Source organism: Panthera tigris, chromosome E3 (assembly GCF_018350195.1).
Source record: "Panthera tigris isolate Pti1 chromosome E3, P.tigris_Pti1_mat1.1, whole genome shotgun sequence".
Lineage (NCBI taxonomy): Eukaryota > Metazoa > Chordata > Mammalia > Carnivora > Felidae > Panthera > Panthera tigris.
The window spans coordinates 17,142,302-17,160,560 of record NC_056675.1 but is presented as its reverse complement, the minus strand read 5'-3'; the positions used below and the strand labels follow the sequence as shown (position 1 = coordinate 17,160,560).

Genomic DNA, 18,259 nt, shown 5'->3' with positions numbered 1-18,259 from the left:
AGTGGGTTAGGGGCAGAGAGAGAGGGAGACACCGAATCAGAAGCAGGCTCCAGGCTCCGAGCTGTCAGCCCAGAGCCTGACACGGGGCTCAAACTCACGAGCCATGGGATCATGACCTGAGCCGAAGTTGGACGCTCAACCGACTGAGCCACCCAGGCGCCCCAACATATTTCTTAAAAACATCTTTGTGGGGGCACCTGGATGGCTCAATCGGTTGAGCTACTATGATTTGTTGTCTATAGACACCATATTGAGAAAAATGCTAAATGCCAATTGGAGGTTAGTAAAAAAAAAAAAAAAAAAGTAATATTTTTCTGTCCAAATTTGTTATTCCCTGGATGCTATTTTCAAACCCCTAGTGGGGACTCCAGGTTAAAAACTAGGTCTAGACAATCTTATCCACATTATGCCTTCAGCTCCCGGATGTGTATGTCCAGCCATGACCCTCTCAAGTTCCATGTGTGTCTCTTAATCATCTCCTGTCCAATTTTGTCAAGCAGATGCATCACACAAGATTGGAGACAGCAACCATTTGTGGGAAGTTCAGATATTCTGGCCAGCATAGTATCTCAAGCTTTTGGTCTGTCACAAGTAGCTCTTATGGAGGTTATAACATCCCTAGTATAATTTACGTCAATGGCATGAGGTGACAGCACTGGAATTTATTTCTACCAGAAAAGGTCTCTGTGGTGTCATTGGACCTTTGGACTGCTATGTGTTATTGGCTAGGAAGCATCCAGGCTTGATTTTGACTCTATCAGAAATGTGGTAACTGCCTATCACATTTTTTTTTCTGCTTAAACTAAAGTGGATTATGTCATCTGCAATAAAGAACTCCCAATTTATATCACTGTCATTACAGGATGGTCTATATATAAAAATATTATAAGTCATCTAAGTACCTATCCATAGGAAATCTGGTCATCTTTATTATATGGCAAGGTGTCTCAATCTCAGCACTATTGGCATCTTGGGCCTTGTTGTGGGGGAACTACTCTGCATATTGTAGGGATATTTAGCAGCATTCCTGGCCTCTACCCATATTTTTAAAGTGTTTTACTTTTTTTCTCCCCCCCCCTATTTTTTAACAGTTAATTTACATATTTTGAGAAAGAGAGAGAAAGAGCATGCATGTGCGCATGCTAGAGAGAGAGCAGGGAAGGGTCAGAGAGAGAGGGAGAGAGGGAGAGAGAATCCCAAGCACTCCGGATCAAACTCACAAACTGTGAGCTCATGACCTGAGCCAAAATCAAGAGTTGCTTAACTAACTGAGCCACCCAGGTGCCCCTCTATCTATTTATTTACTTATAGGGGCGCCTGGGTGGCTCAGTCGGTTAAGCTGCCGACTTCGGCTCAGGTCATGAGCTCGCCGTTGGTGAGTTCCAGCCCCGCGTCCGGCTCTGTGCTGATAGCTCAGAGCCTGGAGCCTGTTTCAGATTCTGTGTCTCCCTCTCTCTGACCCTCCCCCGTTCATGCTCTGTCTCTCTCTGTCTCAAAAAGAAATAAATGTTAAAAAAATTTATTTATTTACTTATAGAGCATGTGGGGGCTGGGGGGAGTGCAGAAGGAGAGAGAGAATCCCAAATAGGCTCCTCCCCGTCAGCTCAGAGCCCCACACCGGCTGGATCCCACCAACCATGAGATCACAACCTGAGCTGAAATCAAGAGTTAGATGCTTAACAGACTGAGCCACCCAGGCGCCCCTGTCTTGTTTTATTTAATACTTTAAAATTTACTTCTTTAGGCAAGGCTGCTTAAAATTCAAGTTGCAAGTTAATTTGAATTTCACTTTTTGTCCTTGTACTCACAGGGAGTGAACAGGCTTCAGAGCACTGCAAAGTGTTCATTTAACCAACTAAAGCAGTGTTTTGTGGCTACGAAGACCTCTACTCCAATCAGGTTAAACCTTTAGCCACTCTATAATCTGTATTGCACTTGGTCTTAGTTTCCTTTCTTGTCTATAAAATGGAGACACCTTTACCTTCTTCATAAGATTGTGATGGAAAAGCAGTTGATTACACTTTTTTTTTTAAGATTTTATTTTTAAATAATCTGTACACCAGTATGGGGCTGGAACTCACAACCCTAAGATCAAGAGTGGCAGGCTTCACCAACTGAGCCAGCCAGGCGCCCCTGATTGTACATTTTGAAACCACTTAAGCTCTATCTAAATATCAGTTATTACTGGATATTCACATTGGTTCCTTGCTAGGGCTTCAAGAAAATAAAAAGCTCCGTATCAGTAGAAGGCTGGGAGACCGGAAACTAATCCCAACGCTCTCTGAGGTCCAGAGGGCCTGGGCTTTCTGGTCCTACCGCTAGTCAAGGGCAAAACCCTGAGGGTTTGGTGGGGTACCAGTGCTGGACCAGATTAGGACAACTCTATTCCTTCTTTCAGGTCAGCCGTCACAATCCACAAATCCTGGCAAGGACTAAGGAAATGCGACCCCGAAAGACGATGAAATCGAGATACAGGAAGGGAGAGGTTCGGTGTGTGTTTCGGGGGAGGAATGTTTGAGCCAGAGAAGGTTAGCGCCGGAGTTACCAAGCTCCTGGGGCAGTGGATGGGCAATAGAGCGCAAGAGCTTGCCATCCTGAGTGAAAGTGGGGCCCAGTGAAATGGGCCAGCCAGAAGAATTTCGGTTCCCGCCCCACGACTCCCGGCTACGACTACAGTTGGGTCCGCAGTCGCCCTAGGCCCCTTGCCCCGCCCCCAGAGGGTAATCAGACCGTATCATTATACATTTATAGGGGTGAAGGTGGATAGTGGCTAGTTCCACAGGGCGAGTCGAAGTGCTTTGCCAGAAAAAAATAGGATTAGATACGTTATTTGCAAGTTTCTTAGTTAATATGCCTCTTCTCTGTCTGTTCGGGCTCTTTATACTCCCTGAAGACTGGTAGGAATCCGGCCACGCTCCCCCCTTTCTTTCCAGCATTTGGTACATTCCTCCGCGGTACGTAGGCGGGGAGGACTACATAAGCCTCGACGCAGGAGGCGGGGCTGCTCAGTCCTCGAGGCGTCGGTGCTCTGTGGTGTTGGAATCCTGTTGCTTGTTGGCCTGTGCGCGCGTGCGCGGACATGGCCTCAAACGGTATGTAAGGGCGGGAGGCGGCGGTGGCGCGCCGGCGTGGGGCTTCGTTCCCTCCAGTTGGGCTTTTGTTTTTCGGTGGGACCCGGGCGGCGATCGCATGTAGGGTCTTCTCGCACCACTGTGGCGGGAAGCAGCGAGAGGGGTGGAAGGGGGAGGCCGATGTCGCCATTTTGTTTCGCTCCTCTGGCGCCTTGCGCGGGGCAGGGGATTTTCCCTTCGTAGTCCCTTTACTTGAGGTGAGATTTGAGAGGGACGTTTTTTGGTGATTTGAAACGTGAGACACGGATGGAAATGCTCGGTCCTCGAAGCTTTTTTTCCTCTCATTCCCAGCCCCGAGCTCGGCCCCGCTTTGTCGCAGTGCTGCATCCGGGCATTTGGTGCGCGCACGCGCTCTGCTGGCCCCTCCCCCCTTTTTCGCGGCGCGAACCCCCTCCCTCCTCGTGTTAGCCCTGCTTTTTGTCGCGATACCCTCCGCTGGAGACTCCGCGGCGCGCGTCCGGTGTGGGCCTCGCCCCCGGGGTCCCTTGGGAAGGGGCGGGACCGCCTGGTTCCCGCCTCGGTTGCCACGCGGCCGGGGGCGGAGGCTGGGGATCGGGGCAGTGCACCCGCTTAACGGTTTGGGGGAAGGCCTGGGGGAGGGGGTCGTCTAACGGACTTGGGACCTGGCCGAGGGTTTTCCCGCCTAAATTTCCGCTTTCTATGGTGGGAACCAAAGGAATGACTGCTTGAGGCCACACCCTCTCCCGGTCCTTTACCCTTTTCCTGCGGGGGAAGCGGCCTCGTTTCCTGTACTGAGGAGATGAGTTGATCTGCGCGTTCGGTTGGCGATTTAAAAGCGCTTTCGCTGTCTTTGGTTTTCGAGTCTCCTCACAGCCCCGAGGAAAGCAAGGTAGATGAAAAAACCGAGTCGGAGCCACGGGACTGGGGACTTGGGTACCCAGATTGGGCTCCCAGGGAGAACTCTGATGATCTCTGTCATTTGGGGTCAAAGCGTTCTCTTGGTTACCTGGTTTTCCTCTAAGAGCCAACTTTGCCATTCTCCAAAATTGGGCAAAGGGTGAAGCTTGGCCTTGGTCGAGAGAGTGGGGAGGCCCATCCTGATCATTGCTGTCTCCCGCTTGCGTTAAAACCTGTCCCACTTAGGTAGATCTGTGACTTTAGTTTGACTACTGGTGATCCCTTCCTCTTAGAGTGGGTATGAAAAGAAAACGTGTGTAGGTTTGTGCAGTTCCTGGCATCAATTGAATTTGCAGAAAATTGTAGTTTTCCACCAAGATTCTAGTTTATTCCAGTAGTCAAGACTTAGTGGTGTCTGTAAAAATTTGCTTTTTCCCCCCCCTTTCTTTTCTTTATTGTAAGTAAACTTGATTATGACCTGCCACCTTGTCCTTCCGCTCAACTAGTGTTTCATGAGGGAATTTCTGCTTTTTTCTAAACATAGTTGATATTATCTGGAGGTCCTAGGGTTTGAGTTAAGAGATTTAATTCCTTTCCACTCGTGTAGGGATGGCTGAGGTAATGTAACTATATTTTTCTTTTGCAGACTATACCCAACAAGCAACCCAAAGGTGAGTGTCATTTCAGGGCTTTCAGGAATTTGTACAGGGGCAGGGGAGGCTAAGGTATCTTTTCCTGATTGCAGTGTTTTTCTTTTTCTCCAGCTATGGGGCGTACCCCACCCAGCCTGGGCAGGGCTATTCCCAGCAGAGCAATCAGCCCTATGGACAGCAGAGTTACAGTGGTTATGGCCAGTCAGACACTTCAGGCTATGGCCAGAGCAGCTATGGTTCTTCTTATGGACAGACCCAGAACAGTGAGTCTCTTTGAGTGGGTTACCCTGCCTCTTCCTGCTCTTCCTGAATGTTGCTTTTCTTAAACTTAAGCGGTGCTCTAATGTTGGAATTGTCATATGTTTTTTTCCCTTAACCAGTCTGTAACCCTGAAAACATTTTGGAGTCCGAATCTTTTCTTCTTTCTTTTCTGTTTTTCTTTCTTGGAGTCTGAATCTTTATTTATTCAGAGTCCAGTCTTTTCAAACAAATACTAGTTTGTAATTCTGGTTTCTTTTTTTGACTTATTTTTCTGTTCATGGTCTACTTTTCCCTGTTTTCCCTCAGCACGACAGTGAAATGTGGGGGCGAGGATTTCCTAAAGGGAGAAAGTTTTAAGCTTTTCATACAGGGAGAAAATATTAAAAACACTGTTAATGAATAGGGATCTCTTGGGTTGTGGGTTGTGATTAGTAGTGGTCCTGGAAACTGGCTTTGGGGTAGGTGGGATGAGATTGGAACTCTGAAGCTGGTAGAAGTTAGAGTTATAAGCCTTAGGGTAGAAGGGGAAGGGCATCTTTGATTTAAAAGATTTGCAAGCAGCTTCTAAGAGGCTGACTTTTCAAGTATGGGTAGCATTAAGTGGTACATAATGATTCTTCAACCTATTACCTGTCTTTTTTCTCATAGTATTTGTGACTTCCTTTCTTTTCCTTGTTAGCAGGCTATGGCACTCAGTCAGCTCCCCAAGGATATGGCTCAGCTGGTGGCTATGGCAGTAGCCAGAGTTCTCAGTCATCTTATGGGCAACAGTCCTCTTATCCTGGCTATGGCCAGCAGCCAGCTCCTAGCAGCACCTCGGGAAGGTAAGGTGTTTGGGGAGGGGGAGGCCTGGACTATGGTTAGGTGTGAATTGATAAGAATTCATTTCTCCCTAGGAGCAACTAGGAGTAATGTTGGGGGAAGGAGACTTTGTAACGGGGGTGGGTACAGGGAATGGAATGTGCCAAAAATGAAGTTTTGGACATACTGGCATTATGATTCTGTTTTTTTCTTTCTCCTTAGTTACGGTGGTAGTTCTCAGAGCAGCAGCTATGGGCAGCCCCAAAGTGGGGGCTATGGCCAGCAGTCTGGCTATGGTGGACAGCAGCAAGGCTATGGACAGCAGCAAAGCTCCTATAATCCCCCTCAAGGCTATGGACAGCAGAACCAGTACAACAGTAGCACTGGAGGTGGTGGTGGAGGGGGTGGTGGAGGTGAGGTGTCTTCAGTTTTGTCTCATGCCTGTTTTCTGTAGAGACTTCTGTTCTGCTGTTTGGCCCCTTATCCTAAAAGGTTCTTAACATTTTGTTTTCTTGTTCCTTAGCTGTCTTTTTATTTCTGTCGTCTAAGTGTTGGCACTGTTTTTTCCCACTTCAGTTTTTTCTTTAAAAAATTCTTTCACTTCTGACAGGTAACTATGGCCAAGATCAGTCCTCCATGAGTGGAGGCGGCGGCGGCGGTTATGGCGGTCAGGACCAGAGTGGTGGTGGCGGTGGCTACGGGGGAGGCCAGCAGGACCGTGGGGGCCGCGGCCGGGGCGGTGGCGGTGGTTACAACCGCAGCAGTGGTGGCTATGAACCCAGAGGTCGTGGAGGTGGCCGTGGAGGCAGAGGCGGCATGGGGTAGGTGTTCTTGTGAGCCAGGGAGTAACCTCTCTTGGGGACTGTGGAGGATTGCATGAATATCCCTTGAAGCCCAGTTCCTTAGTGCATGATTAGTTTTATTCTAGGGATTTGTGAGGGCTTGGAGTTGGGGACGTTGATGGTTTCTTCGTACATCCCCATTTTTTGGTGAGAATTTGGGAGGCTGAACTCTCACCCACACCTTTGAATAGAGATTTGAGTACTGACGTTTTATTTTCAAAGAAAAAGGAAAAAATATGTGGGTGTATATGGATTGGAGTCATTGATATCCTAGGCAAGAAACATGCAAGTAAAGTCTTCTTTGCAAGGGAAACCGATGATCCCACTCCTGGTAGTAGGGAAACTTGTTAAATGTATTCCCATGTGTCCTCTAAAGGAGTTGTTAATGCTTAACCTGATGACTTTAGCTTCCAGGAATTGGCTACTCTTCCCGCATTTTGTAGTTATTTGAATCCATGCGCTTGATGGCAGTAATTTGACTGGCAGTAATGATTCTGTGTGTGACTTGGTTCATGGAGCTGTCTGAAGTGTGCAGACCTTTTGGACAAAATACGCTTGACAGTGGTATCCCATCTATTTGCTCCACTGTCCCCCCTCCTCCTGGTACTTGTCCAGCTGGACCTTCTCTTTCTTCCCCTTCCCGCTGTAGTTGAAGTATAAAACCTTAGATTTGATGTTAAAGCATTGGTCAAATCTGTTGGTAAATATGTTTGAAGGACCTTCCTCTGTCTCCCTTTGAAAAGGGGAGGAATGTCAGTGTGTTAACTCCTTTTTTGGAAAAGTAGGGTTTTTAAATGAGAGTTTGCGTGTGGTAAGTATTCAGAGGTGGGTGGGGGCAATCTCAAAAACCTTACAAAAATAAGGAAAACTCTGTTGTGTGCGTGTGTTTAATGCAAAACTTTGAAAAGAAAAACAACTGTTATGTGACTGTTAACTTGCTCTGCATTTTATGTGCCACAGGTATGAAAGGTGACATTGCAAAATACTCCGCTCTTCTCGCAGTGTAGAAGGGGTGACCCCGGGGGTGGGGGGAGATCAAAAAGAGCTCAGTAGTTAGGATAGGGCTTAGCGAAGTTTGTCTTGCTTTAAGGGGAAATTGCCTTTGGTTTTGACTTTTTATGGAATGGGGTTGGGTCTGCTTGCTGCTTTCAAAGCAAAAACCACAAAAATGTGTTCAGGGCTACCCCAGCCTGGTGTGAAATGTCTTCTGGGTGAATTGGGGGGTAGGGTTTTTAAACGAACTACTGGGTTGTCAACCACTCGCGACAAGAGGAAAAAACATCTGCTACATCGGAAGAACGACCAAGGAAAATGGGTCATTTTTTTTTTCCAGAGGAAATAGATACATAACCTTTTAAAGCAAAATCCTTAAAAACTGTGTCTGAGAAATTGCACACGAGTGTGTGACATGCTCAAAGGTCAGACAAGGGGTGGTCAGGAAGGGGAATGGATTTTAGTAGCCACTTGTATCTTTTTCCCAAAACACCAACTCACGTTTGGGGAATGTTAAACAAAATCAAAAAACGCCCTTTTGTAGCCGTTGGAAGCTTCATGTCCTTTCTTCTAACTTGTCTTCTCCAGCGGAAGTGACCGTGGTGGCTTCAATAAATTTGGTGGTAAGTGAACAGAGTTTCCAAAATTCCCAAATCCCAGCAATGCTTTGTCTGATTGTTCATTTGCAGATGTCTTAGCGTGTTTTAAATGTCAAAGGTATTGGAAGTGTCCAGAACCACCTCCAGAAAGGGGTGGGGTAGAATGCCACCTGCTGCCAGATGGGTGCTAACTTGGAGGCAGGCGGGGTAAGACTCAGCAGTCATCTGGTGCCAAATTGGTTTGACCCAGGTTAATAAGAGGTGTTTAGTAGGCCTCTGACAGGACTGTTGCCACACCTGGCACTTAGTGACCACCGTTATGTGAAACTGGAGAGTGTGTGCTGGAACACGTGGTGCCAACTTGGCTTTAGGATCCTTTTGATCAGTGTGTCCAAGGCTAGTGTGTGTGTGTAACAATCTCCAAATGTTTTAATTCTGGAAGGGGGATGTGAAATATTGCCCTGCTCTGAAGATGGTGAAGTTGGTATATGTTTATATATTAAATACTGAATGGTGTCAATGCATTTCTACATATATGTACTTAAACTCAATTCAGATGAGCAAATAGAAACTAGCTCTGGGAAGGAAGGTGTGGACTACTACAAGAAAGGTTGGGAGCATGTGTGGCTCATGGGAAATAACCAGGTCTTAACAGCACAAACTGAATTCATGGAAAAATGGCAAATTTGAGAAGTCTCCCAGTAAGCTGGAAGGAACTTTTCTGGTTTGGTTAACTAACAAAAGGTTTCTTGATTTGTCTCAACATTTAAAGCCAAAGGCTTGGGTTCATGATTTAGGTGTCATTGAGTGTGGGTACAATATTTATATATGGTGAATTCAGATAAACTTTGGTCAAAGATGGTCTCTGGAAAAAAAATAGAGGCTGCATTATGGAAATAAGATTTCTGGTCTGTTCCCTGGGACATGCTTTAAAAATACAATAGCTGTTATGTATGCTTTTTATCTTCATGTGGTTGGGGAAACAACATGGTTTTAAGAATGGTTTTCTAAAGATGAAATTAAAAATTGTTCCACAAGGGATAAGTGTCTTTGGTGTTAAAGTTTGGAGAAACTGGATGAATGCATATCACATTGCTGGTGGTGAGCCCATTTCTCTCTGGTGTGAGAGAACAGGGCCAAGCTATGAGTTGGTTTTGTTAACTGCAATGGGTCTCATTCCTGGCCCCCCCCCAGTCTGTGCTGAGGACATTTCCCAGCCTGAGCTGGGGGAGGCAGAATTTTCTGAAGTGTGGAGTTGTCCCTGTGGGGACTCAAGTTACATACAGATCTTATGTATGTGTGTCTTCCCCAGCCCTGTCTAGGGTTTTCTCTGGGTAGGTAACCCAGGACAGGGTTTGGATGAGGCTGGGAGCACTTAACCTGATAATTTTGCAAGAGTTTGGATTGGTGTTAATTTTGTTCCTTGTCTGTCTCTCCCTGTTGACTAACAGCCTCTCTTTCCTTGTTTGTTTTTTTTTTTTTTTCATGTCACTTAAGGCCCTCGGGACCAAGGATCACGTCATGACTCTGGTGAGTCCAGTTGGCATGAAAGAGTGGCTAATGTGGTGTCAGAACTTTTATTGGTTGTTCTTTGATACTTAAAGGAGTCTGAAAAAGGTCAGGGGTAGAGAAGAAGGAAAATGAAGGGAATTTAGGCATAGTTGTAGTTAGCAGTTACCTGTAAATAAATGAGCATATATCAGAAATACCTTCATGAGTGGTTTAATTCCCCAGCAATTTAGTAGGTCTGGGGGGAGCCTGATAATCTGCATTTCCAATAAGTCTGAGGAGATGGTGATGCATCTGTGTGTAGATCATACTCTGGTACTGCTGATTTAAAGCAGTGGTTTTTACATATGTGGATCATGACTAAATTAGTAAATGAAAAAGACCCATAAAGGGAAGGATTTAGTCTCTGTTGGCTGTGTGTTGGATTGTAGTGTAAAAAAGCTTTTCTTACTTTGAAAATGGACAAACACTGTATACTTACTGTGTGATCTTGGGCAGTAAACTCCTGAGCCCTGGTTTCTTTAATGCCTATTAACATGTTTCAAAGGATAGTTGTAAAACTAAATTTGTGAAATGGCTAGCATATAGGCACTCAAATACTGGAAGGGAGGTAGACTTCTGTCTTTTGTCTGACCTTAAGTCAGATTGGTTTCTTTGGGATTTTTTTTCTTTGAAAGCTTAATAACAAGTATTAAAGTTGGGTTAAGAGTCACTGTCACCTTTTTTTTTTTTTTTTTTTTAACCTTTGCTGGTGTTCTCCATATTCACATTTCTTTTTTTGTTCAAGCAGAACAGGATAATTCAGACAACAACACCATCTTCGTGCAAGGCTTGGGCGAAAATGTTACAATTGAGTCTGTGGCTGATTACTTCAAGCAGATTGGTATTATTAAGGTACTGTGGAGCATAGTAGTGCTGTCTTTTCTGTCAGTGTTGGAAGTTTTTGGATTTCACACATTAGTAAAAATAAAAGTCTTAATGGTTGCCAGCTCAATTTTTTGAGGAAAAAACATTAGCTGTTGCCATTTTCTGAAAGAATATATCTTCACGCAGAAAGGCACAATTGAAAAAAGAGGGGGAGTGTCCTAAACTTTTGAATTTGCAGTTTATGATCTTTCAGTATTGAAGTGAGACATAATTGTAGTCAGTGACTTTAATTCAATTTACATGAGATAGGAAATTGTAACTGGGAAGAGAGGAGCTGAAATATGGTTCTGATCAGCCTCAGATTCTTGAAGAAAGGTGGAAGGTGGGTAATGCTGTCTTGTAAGATGTTATCTCATGTTGCTTTTTTCAGACAAATAAGAAAACAGGACAGCCCATGATTAATCTGTACACAGACAGAGAAACAGGCAAGCTGAAGGGAGAGGCAACGGTATCCTTTGATGACCCACCTTCTGCTAAAGCAGCTATTGACTGGTTTGATGGTATGTATGAGGAGGCTGGTGGAGTGTGTGGGATAGGACAGCTAGCCTTGGGAGATAAGTTACATTTTAATGTTTCCTTTTACATCTTCAATGCTATTTTTTTTTTCTTGTAATGTTTATTCGTTTTTGAGAGGGTAAGTGGGGGGACAGGTACAGAGAAGGGGACAGAAGATCTGAAGCTGGTTCTGTGCTGATAGCAAGCAGTGAGCCCAGTGTGGGGCTTGAACTAATAATGAACCTTGAGATCATGACCTGAGCTGAAGTTGGATGCTCAACCGACTGAGCCACCCACGTGCCCCATGTCTTCAATGCTTTTTACCTGGTGCTTTAGCATATATACAGTTGACTCTTCAACATTCTGGGGATTTAGGACTGCTGACCTCTTGTGCAATTACAAATATACGTATAACTTTACTTCCCCAAAACTTAATTATCAGTTGCCTACTGTTGACTGGAAGCCTTACTGATAAGTTGATAAACACATATTTTGTACATTATATGTTACTAAGACAAGTGTAAAGAGAAGATACATTCAATGTACTGTACTGTGTTTATTGAAGAAATACATGTATAAGTGGGTCTGTGCAGTTCTGACCCATGTTCAAGGGTAAACTGTAGTCTTTGGCTTCTATCACATCTGATGATAAACCTTTGTTAGGAAGGTGTAGAATCTTTTGATTGTACCAAACTTGCTTTTGGATTCATAGGTCTTAATAAAAAGTCTCATTGTAAACCTTTATTTCTTCAGGTAAAGAATTCTCCGGGAATCCCATTAAGGTATCATTTGCTACTCGGCGAGCAGACTTCAATCGGGGTGGTGGCAATGGTCGTGGAGGCCGAGGGCGAGGAGGTGAGGAGCTACTCCCTGCTGGTGGTATAAAGAGATAGGTAGAGTGGAGAGGGCGGTAAGGGCTTGCATAGGAAAAGAAGGTTAGGTTAATGAAACTTGGAAGGGGAGCAGACTCCTACTTTTATCTACACTAGGACCCATGGGCCGTGGAGGCTATGGAGGTGGTGGTAGTGGTGGCGGTGGCCGGGGAGGATTCCCCAGTGGAGGTGGTGGTGGCGGTGGACAGCAGCGAGCTGGTGATTGGAAGTGTCCTAATCCGTGAGTGAAACTTTTTTCCTCAGTCCTGTTAAATGTGTGTCTTTTGATACTATGGCAGAGTTGGATATTTTCTGGACAGATGTCAAGGGTACAGTGATGGGGACAGAATTTGGTTGAGAGCTTACCTAATTAAGGTTGTTATAGTGGGAAAGATACTGCACTGGATTTAGTAATCTGTACTTTTTCTTCCTGGTTCTGTTCCTGAGAAGACTTTTTGCTTTTCTGAGGCCTCTGTTTCCTCGCTGTATCTCTAAAGTCAATAGAATCTTTTCCTAATTCTTGGGTCTTGTTTACTCCCACTTTTCCAAACTAATTGTTTGTCTTTTTCTCAGTATATGTGAGAACATGAACTTCTCTTGGAGGAATGAATGCAACCAGTGTAAGGCCCCTAAACCAGATGGCCCAGGAGGAGGACCAGGAGGCTCTCATATGGGTAAGAAGGGGCAGAACTGGTAATAAGGAGTTGGGATCACAGGGCCCTTAATTTTAAGCAGGGAGGTTAGAGGGAAGGTAGGGATTTGGGGGTGTATGATCTATCCTATTTCTTTTGTCCTAGGGGGTAACTATGGAGACGATCGTCGTGGTGGCAGAGGAGGCTATGATCGGGGCGGCTACCGAGGCCGAGGCGGGGACCGTGGGGGCTTCCGAGGGGGCCGGGGTGGTGGGGACAGAGGTGGCTTTGGCCCTGGCAAGATGGACTCCAGGTAAGACTCTTAAATAAAAGTAATTGAAGGGAGGTCATATGATAGGAAGGTTTCATTTTGAGAGCTAGATTGGAAAGCTGAGATTATAACCATAGTGGGGGAATGGAAGGAGAGCAGGAGGGTTATATTATCTTGGAGAACTAATCTATAGACCACATTTATTTATACTCTATACTTGTAGAGAAGAGACCTTTCTTGGTGGTAGGTAGCAGGGGCAGATAGGATTTGGGGGGTTGGATGGGTGGAGAGGTTGGTAATTCAGACCTAATGGATACTCTTTCTTGCAGGGGTGAGCACAGACAGGATCGCAGGGAGAGGCCGTATTAGCGTGGCTCCTGAGGTTCTGCAACAGCTTTTCTTCTTGTACCCAGTGTTACCCTCATTATTTTGTAACCTTCCAACTCCTGATCACTCATGGGTTTTTTGTGTCGGACTATGTAATTGTAACCATACCTCTGGTTCCCATTAAAAACCATCATTTTAGTTAAAATTTTTTCCTTCCTCCTCTTCACTCTACTGGAGGATTGATACCTGCCTGGGTCAAGAATGTGGGGAGTTTTTCTCTTTCAGATCGTCCTGCTTAGCAGGAACTGGAATAATCTGTTCCTGTTTAGCAGGAACTGGAATAAAGTGTGTGCTACTTAGTCCAGGGGAGAAAAAGTTAAGTGGCATCCTTGAAAGTAGAGATTCAAACTTTTCTGTCATGGCAAAAGTTGGATGTATAAATGGGATAAGCGAAACTTGTGATGTCATGACTGTGGCCCCAAAATATGCCCCACTATGTGGGGGTTTTTCTTTTACCACCTTATACCACATTTATTTATGTGTTGGTCTTGGTTTACTATTCTATCCGTTTTACCCTTTTTAAGGACTTTTGGCTCTGTTGACACTTTTCTAAGGTGGGCTCAAACAAATTAGATTGGTTTTGGGGGCAGTATTCAAAGTAACCATGATGGAGAGCACATAGCCAGCCAAATTGGGTCTTTTGTAGGAAGGAGTGTGTACCTGCTTATGTCAGAGCTTCTGTGGCCTCACTCACTCTATAGGCAGATGATGACGTGCATGGGGTTATGTGGCTCTCAGAATCAGAACATGGTAGAGCCAAGATTGAGGCCTAGTTCTTGGAACTTCATTTTCATTTCTTAGCATTTTCATTTTGAAATCATTGTTCTCAAGGGGATAAACTAAAGCTTTTTGTTTGCTTAGGTCTTAGGAGGATGCTAAATTTGAGGGAAGAGGGAAGGTTGGCTGGGAAAGGAAGGTAGAAGTAGCTCCTTATTATATTTTCAAGGTGAGTGGGGCCTCCCCCACCCTAGTTTTCCTGAAGGTGGGGCTTGGGTAGATAGGAGACAGGGTGTCACTTTTGTATCCTGCCTGCACTTAGAGGGCTGAGATCTTGGGTATTTTGAGATTTTAGGCTTGAACCTTAATGACTGGTGGTGGAAAGCCCTCCCTTTTCCAGGGGGTGTGTTGGAGATAGGAAAGGAGTAGGGGTAATGAGTTGAAACCTCAGGTAGTTCTCGACTTTACCGTATGCATTTCCTGACCCCTCAAACCCTTTGTTTTCTGGGGTTTTTTTTGAAAAACTTTTTTTTTTTTTAAATTTTTTAATGTTTATTTATTTTTGAGACAGCATGAACAGGGGAGGGGCAGAGAGAGAGGGAGACACAGAATCTGAAACGGGCTCCAGGCTCTGAGCTGTCAGCACAGAGCCCGACGTGGGGCTTGAACTTGTGGACTGTGAGATCATGACCTGAGCCGAAGTCGGCTGCTTAACCGACTGAGCCACCCAGGTGCCCCTTGAAAAACTTTTTAATGTTTACTTTTGAGAGAGACAGTGTGAGTGGGGGGAGGGGCAGAGAGAGTCAGAGACAGAGACAGAATCTGAAGTAGGCTCCAGGCTCTGAGCTGTCAGCCCAGAACCTGACACGGGGCTCGAACTCCCCAACCGCTAGATTGTGACCTGAGCCGAAGTGGTACACTTAACTTGGGCCACCCAGGTGCCTCTCCATTTTTTTCAACTCTCAAATGGGAGTTTAGAAAACTTGCCTGTACCTGCCAATGAGTTGGTGAGTATGAATTTTAGTTAATATAGGACAGAAAATCACAGCCAGTAGAAAAAGGTATATTGCTGTCAGAAACATAGATTGGAGTTCCAGGGACTCTTAGTTTGGAAGTGTTTTCCTCTTTGTTGAGAGTTGTCGAGTATGCTTAAGGCCTTCTATAGACGGTTGCTTCACCAAATTTCGAAGACGGAAGTGGTGGCCTTGGAAGTAATAAATAATTGCTTTACTCTCCCTACTGAGTGGGGGGTGCTCAGTAACTAAGAGTAGGTTGAGATTGGCTGAGGTTCTCCCAGGCAATCCTTTGGTTTGACTATGGAACTTGGTACATGTGAGAAGCCTTCATTTAGAGCCAAGGATGTGGTAGTTCTCTTTGGTGTGATTGGGCTGCCTTTATTATTTCTTTGATCTGTTTTTTGAATCTGCTTAAGTGATTGATTTGAATAGTCTTATTCCAAAGGAAAAAAAAAAAGACTGATTCATGTTTATAAAAAGTTTGTTTCTGCTTCAACTACTAGGGTTCTGGTGTTAGGGTTCAGTTGTGGTTCCTTGATCCTGCTGCAAGGAGTGAAGGAGGTTGGAGTTTTTTGTGAACTTGATTACTGACTGGGTCTGCTAGTATTACTATCTTATATCCTTTATTAGTATTTTTTAAAAATGCTACATGGGGCACCTGGGTGGCTCAGTTGGTTAAGCTTCTGACTAAAGCTCACGTCATGATCCCATGGTTCGTGAGTTTGAACCCTGCATCGGGCTTTGTGCTGACAGCTCAGAGCCTAGAGCCTGCTTCGGATTCTGTGTCTCCGTCTCTCTTTGCCCCTTCCATGTTCACGCGCTCTCAAAAATAAACATTCAAGTTTCATTTCATTTGTTTTTGTGAGAGAGGTCGGAGAGGGGCAGAAAGAGGGAGACAGAGGGGATCCGATGGGGGGCTGGAGCTTATGAACCGCGAGATCAGGACCTGAGTCGAAGCTGGAAGCTTAAACCGACAGAGCCACCCAGGTCTTCTATCCCTTAAAGGGCTTTAGCGATTGGCATTGCTCTTAAAGGAAATAGGGTCCCAGGTGTCTCAGATGTCTGGTTAGTAGGTAGATCCAATTTGGAGGCTTTCCCAGGACAATGGATGAAGATGGAAATAGAATGTTGGTTCTGAACATCTTGTTCTTTTTTTCAGCTTATTTTGAGAGAAAGTATGTGGGGGTAGGGTCAAGGGCAGAGAGAGGAGAGAGAACTCCAAGCAGGCTCTGCAGTGTCCCGTGGGGCTCAGAGAGCCACAAACCCTGAGATCATGACCTGAGCTGAAATCAAGGGTCTGGTGCTAAACCGACTGAGCCATCCAGCTGCCCCCTGAGCAGCTTGTTCTGATTGCAAGTGCATTGGTGAGAAGATGAGACCGGGGTTTTGGAATTTGGACCTTCTGTTCTTTGCTGCATTCCCTTGTAAAAGTATGGCCAGCAATAGCTAGTCGTGTTTCTCTGGTGAGGATTTTAGGCTAGTCCTTTTTCTTTCTCCTAAAGAATACATACTGAAGTATTGAAAACAATCTGCTGTCTGGAAGCATTAGGTGTCTGGCAGTTTTTGGATTGAGATTGGGGCAGGCTAACTAGGAAGGAAGGGAGAAGGGTAGGTGGTGAGTGCGGAAAGGTGTGCTGCAGATCTGTTTGCTGCCTTTTGATTTAGTTCTGTGTTAGTCTTCTGAGGTATTTTTTGTCATCATATGCTGCATCTGTCCAGGTTTGAGTACCTTTGGTATGGGGTGAAGTCATTGATGGGTAGGTAGACCGGGAATTAAGGTCTAGGGTGCAACCCTATGAGACAACACATTACATCTTTATGCGTGTTTCTTCCCAGCCCACTCCATTCTGTTGTCCCTTGATCATCCATCATGGGTTTTGTCACCAGATCTCACTTCCACACTAGTCTGCAAGGGAGGCTAGACTCCAGTGTGAGCTGTGGGGTCTTATCTGCAACCATTCCTGCCCCAGTTTTCCAGAACTCAAATTGTTTCCTACCTTGGAGCCCTCAGTACTTAGCCTTTTTCCTTTCATCTTTGTTATTAAAAAAAATTTTTTTTAATGTTTATTTTGAGAGAGGGGAACAGAGAATCTGCTGTCTGTGCAGAGCCAGATGCAGGGCTCCATCTCACGAATGTGGAGATCATGACAACTGAAATCATGAGTCAGACGTTTAACTGAGCCAGCCAGGTGCCCCTGCTCGTCTTTAGTTTTTATTTTGAAATACTTAAAATTTTTAAAAAATGTTTATCTATTTTTGAGAGGGGGGGGAGGGGCAGAGAGAGGGAGACACAGAATCTGAAGCAGGCTCCAGGCTCCAAGCTGTCAGCACAGAGCCTGACGTGAGGCTTGAACTCAAACTGTGAGATCATGACCTGAACCGAAGTTGGATCTTAACCAACTGAACCACCCAGGCGCCCCTTATCTTGAAATACTTTCAGACTTAGAATTACTTATTAAGTTTATTAAAATCGTCTGTTTTACCTTTCCATGAAATAACAATCTTTATGGTACTGACACATAAGAGCTGAAGAAGTAATGTCAAGCGGATCTTGCCAGCACATTTGACTTTAGGGCTTGGCTTGTTGAAATTATTGGGCCCGTAATCCCATGGTGTTAGTAGTTAGAAAAGCTTGTGGATGCTGTTCAATCTAAAATCCTGGTGTTGGGGCTCCTGGGTGGCTCAGTTGGTTGAGCGTCTGACTTCGGCTCAGATTATAATTTTATAGCTTGTAAATTCGAGCCCCGCGTTGGGCTCTGTGCTGGCAGCTCGGAGCCTGGAGCCTGCTTTGGATTCTGTGTCTCCCTCTCTTTCTCTGCCCCTAACCCACTTGCTTTCTGTCTCTCTCAAAAATGAATAAACATTAAAAAATATATTTTTTTAAAATCCTGGTATTGAGGCAGGAATAAGTGAGGAAAATATTTGCCTCATGAGCAGGAGTTTGGGTCTGGAAATCAGGCACCTTGCTGATGGATAGTGCTCTCTCAGCTCTTTGGACAATGGCTTTAGTCCTAAATCTTGGGGCTGTAGTGCCAGAGAGAAGGGTTCCTTTAACAGGACAATTGAGCCACTAGTGTGAGGAGTGCAGACGAGTGGAGTTGGGACTGCTGGATTAAGAATTTGGGATTTCCTGTGCTGTAGTGGGAACCAAATTAGATGCCTAAGTAGAGAACCCCCCAAGGAGGGTGAGTGGGATGGGCATGGGAAGAATAAACATTGAGGGGAGCAGGAGCCAAGCCTTCCGGGTAGCGTCCTGCACACACACCTCAGGGTGGCAGTGTTACACCGTTGTACG

At 45.2% G+C, this 18,259-nt stretch overlaps 1 protein-coding gene across 3 annotated transcripts; it reads left to right on the top strand.

The window, feature by feature from the left end:
• The first annotated feature begins 2,985 nt into the window (after positions 1 to 2,985).
• Positions 2,986 to 13,376, top strand: FUS (FUS RNA binding protein). 3 transcript variants are annotated; one of them, XM_007092180.3, is made up of 15 exons: positions 2,986 to 3,092; positions 4,636 to 4,660; positions 4,754 to 4,905; positions 5,586 to 5,727; positions 5,927 to 6,117; positions 6,315 to 6,525; positions 8,128 to 8,162; positions 9,636 to 9,668; positions 10,438 to 10,541; positions 10,945 to 11,074; positions 11,823 to 11,924; positions 12,059 to 12,182; positions 12,515 to 12,615; positions 12,739 to 12,886; positions 13,174 to 13,376. In XM_007092180.3, exons 1-15 carry the CDS (start codon positions 3,080 to 3,082, stop codon positions 13,211 to 13,213), a joined length of 1,551 nt encoding a protein of 516 aa, XP_007092242.2. In that variant the 5' UTR covers positions 2,986 to 3,079; the 3' UTR covers positions 13,214 to 13,376. The 3 variants fall into 3 exon arrangements, with proteins under 3 accessions (XP_007092242.2, XP_007092243.2, XP_007092241.2); XM_007092181.3 differs by having other exon boundaries at positions 5,583 to 5,727; positions 5,927 to 6,093; XM_007092179.3 differs by having other exon boundaries at positions 5,583 to 5,727.
• The last annotated feature ends 4,883 nt before the right edge of the window (positions 13,377 to 18,259 follow it).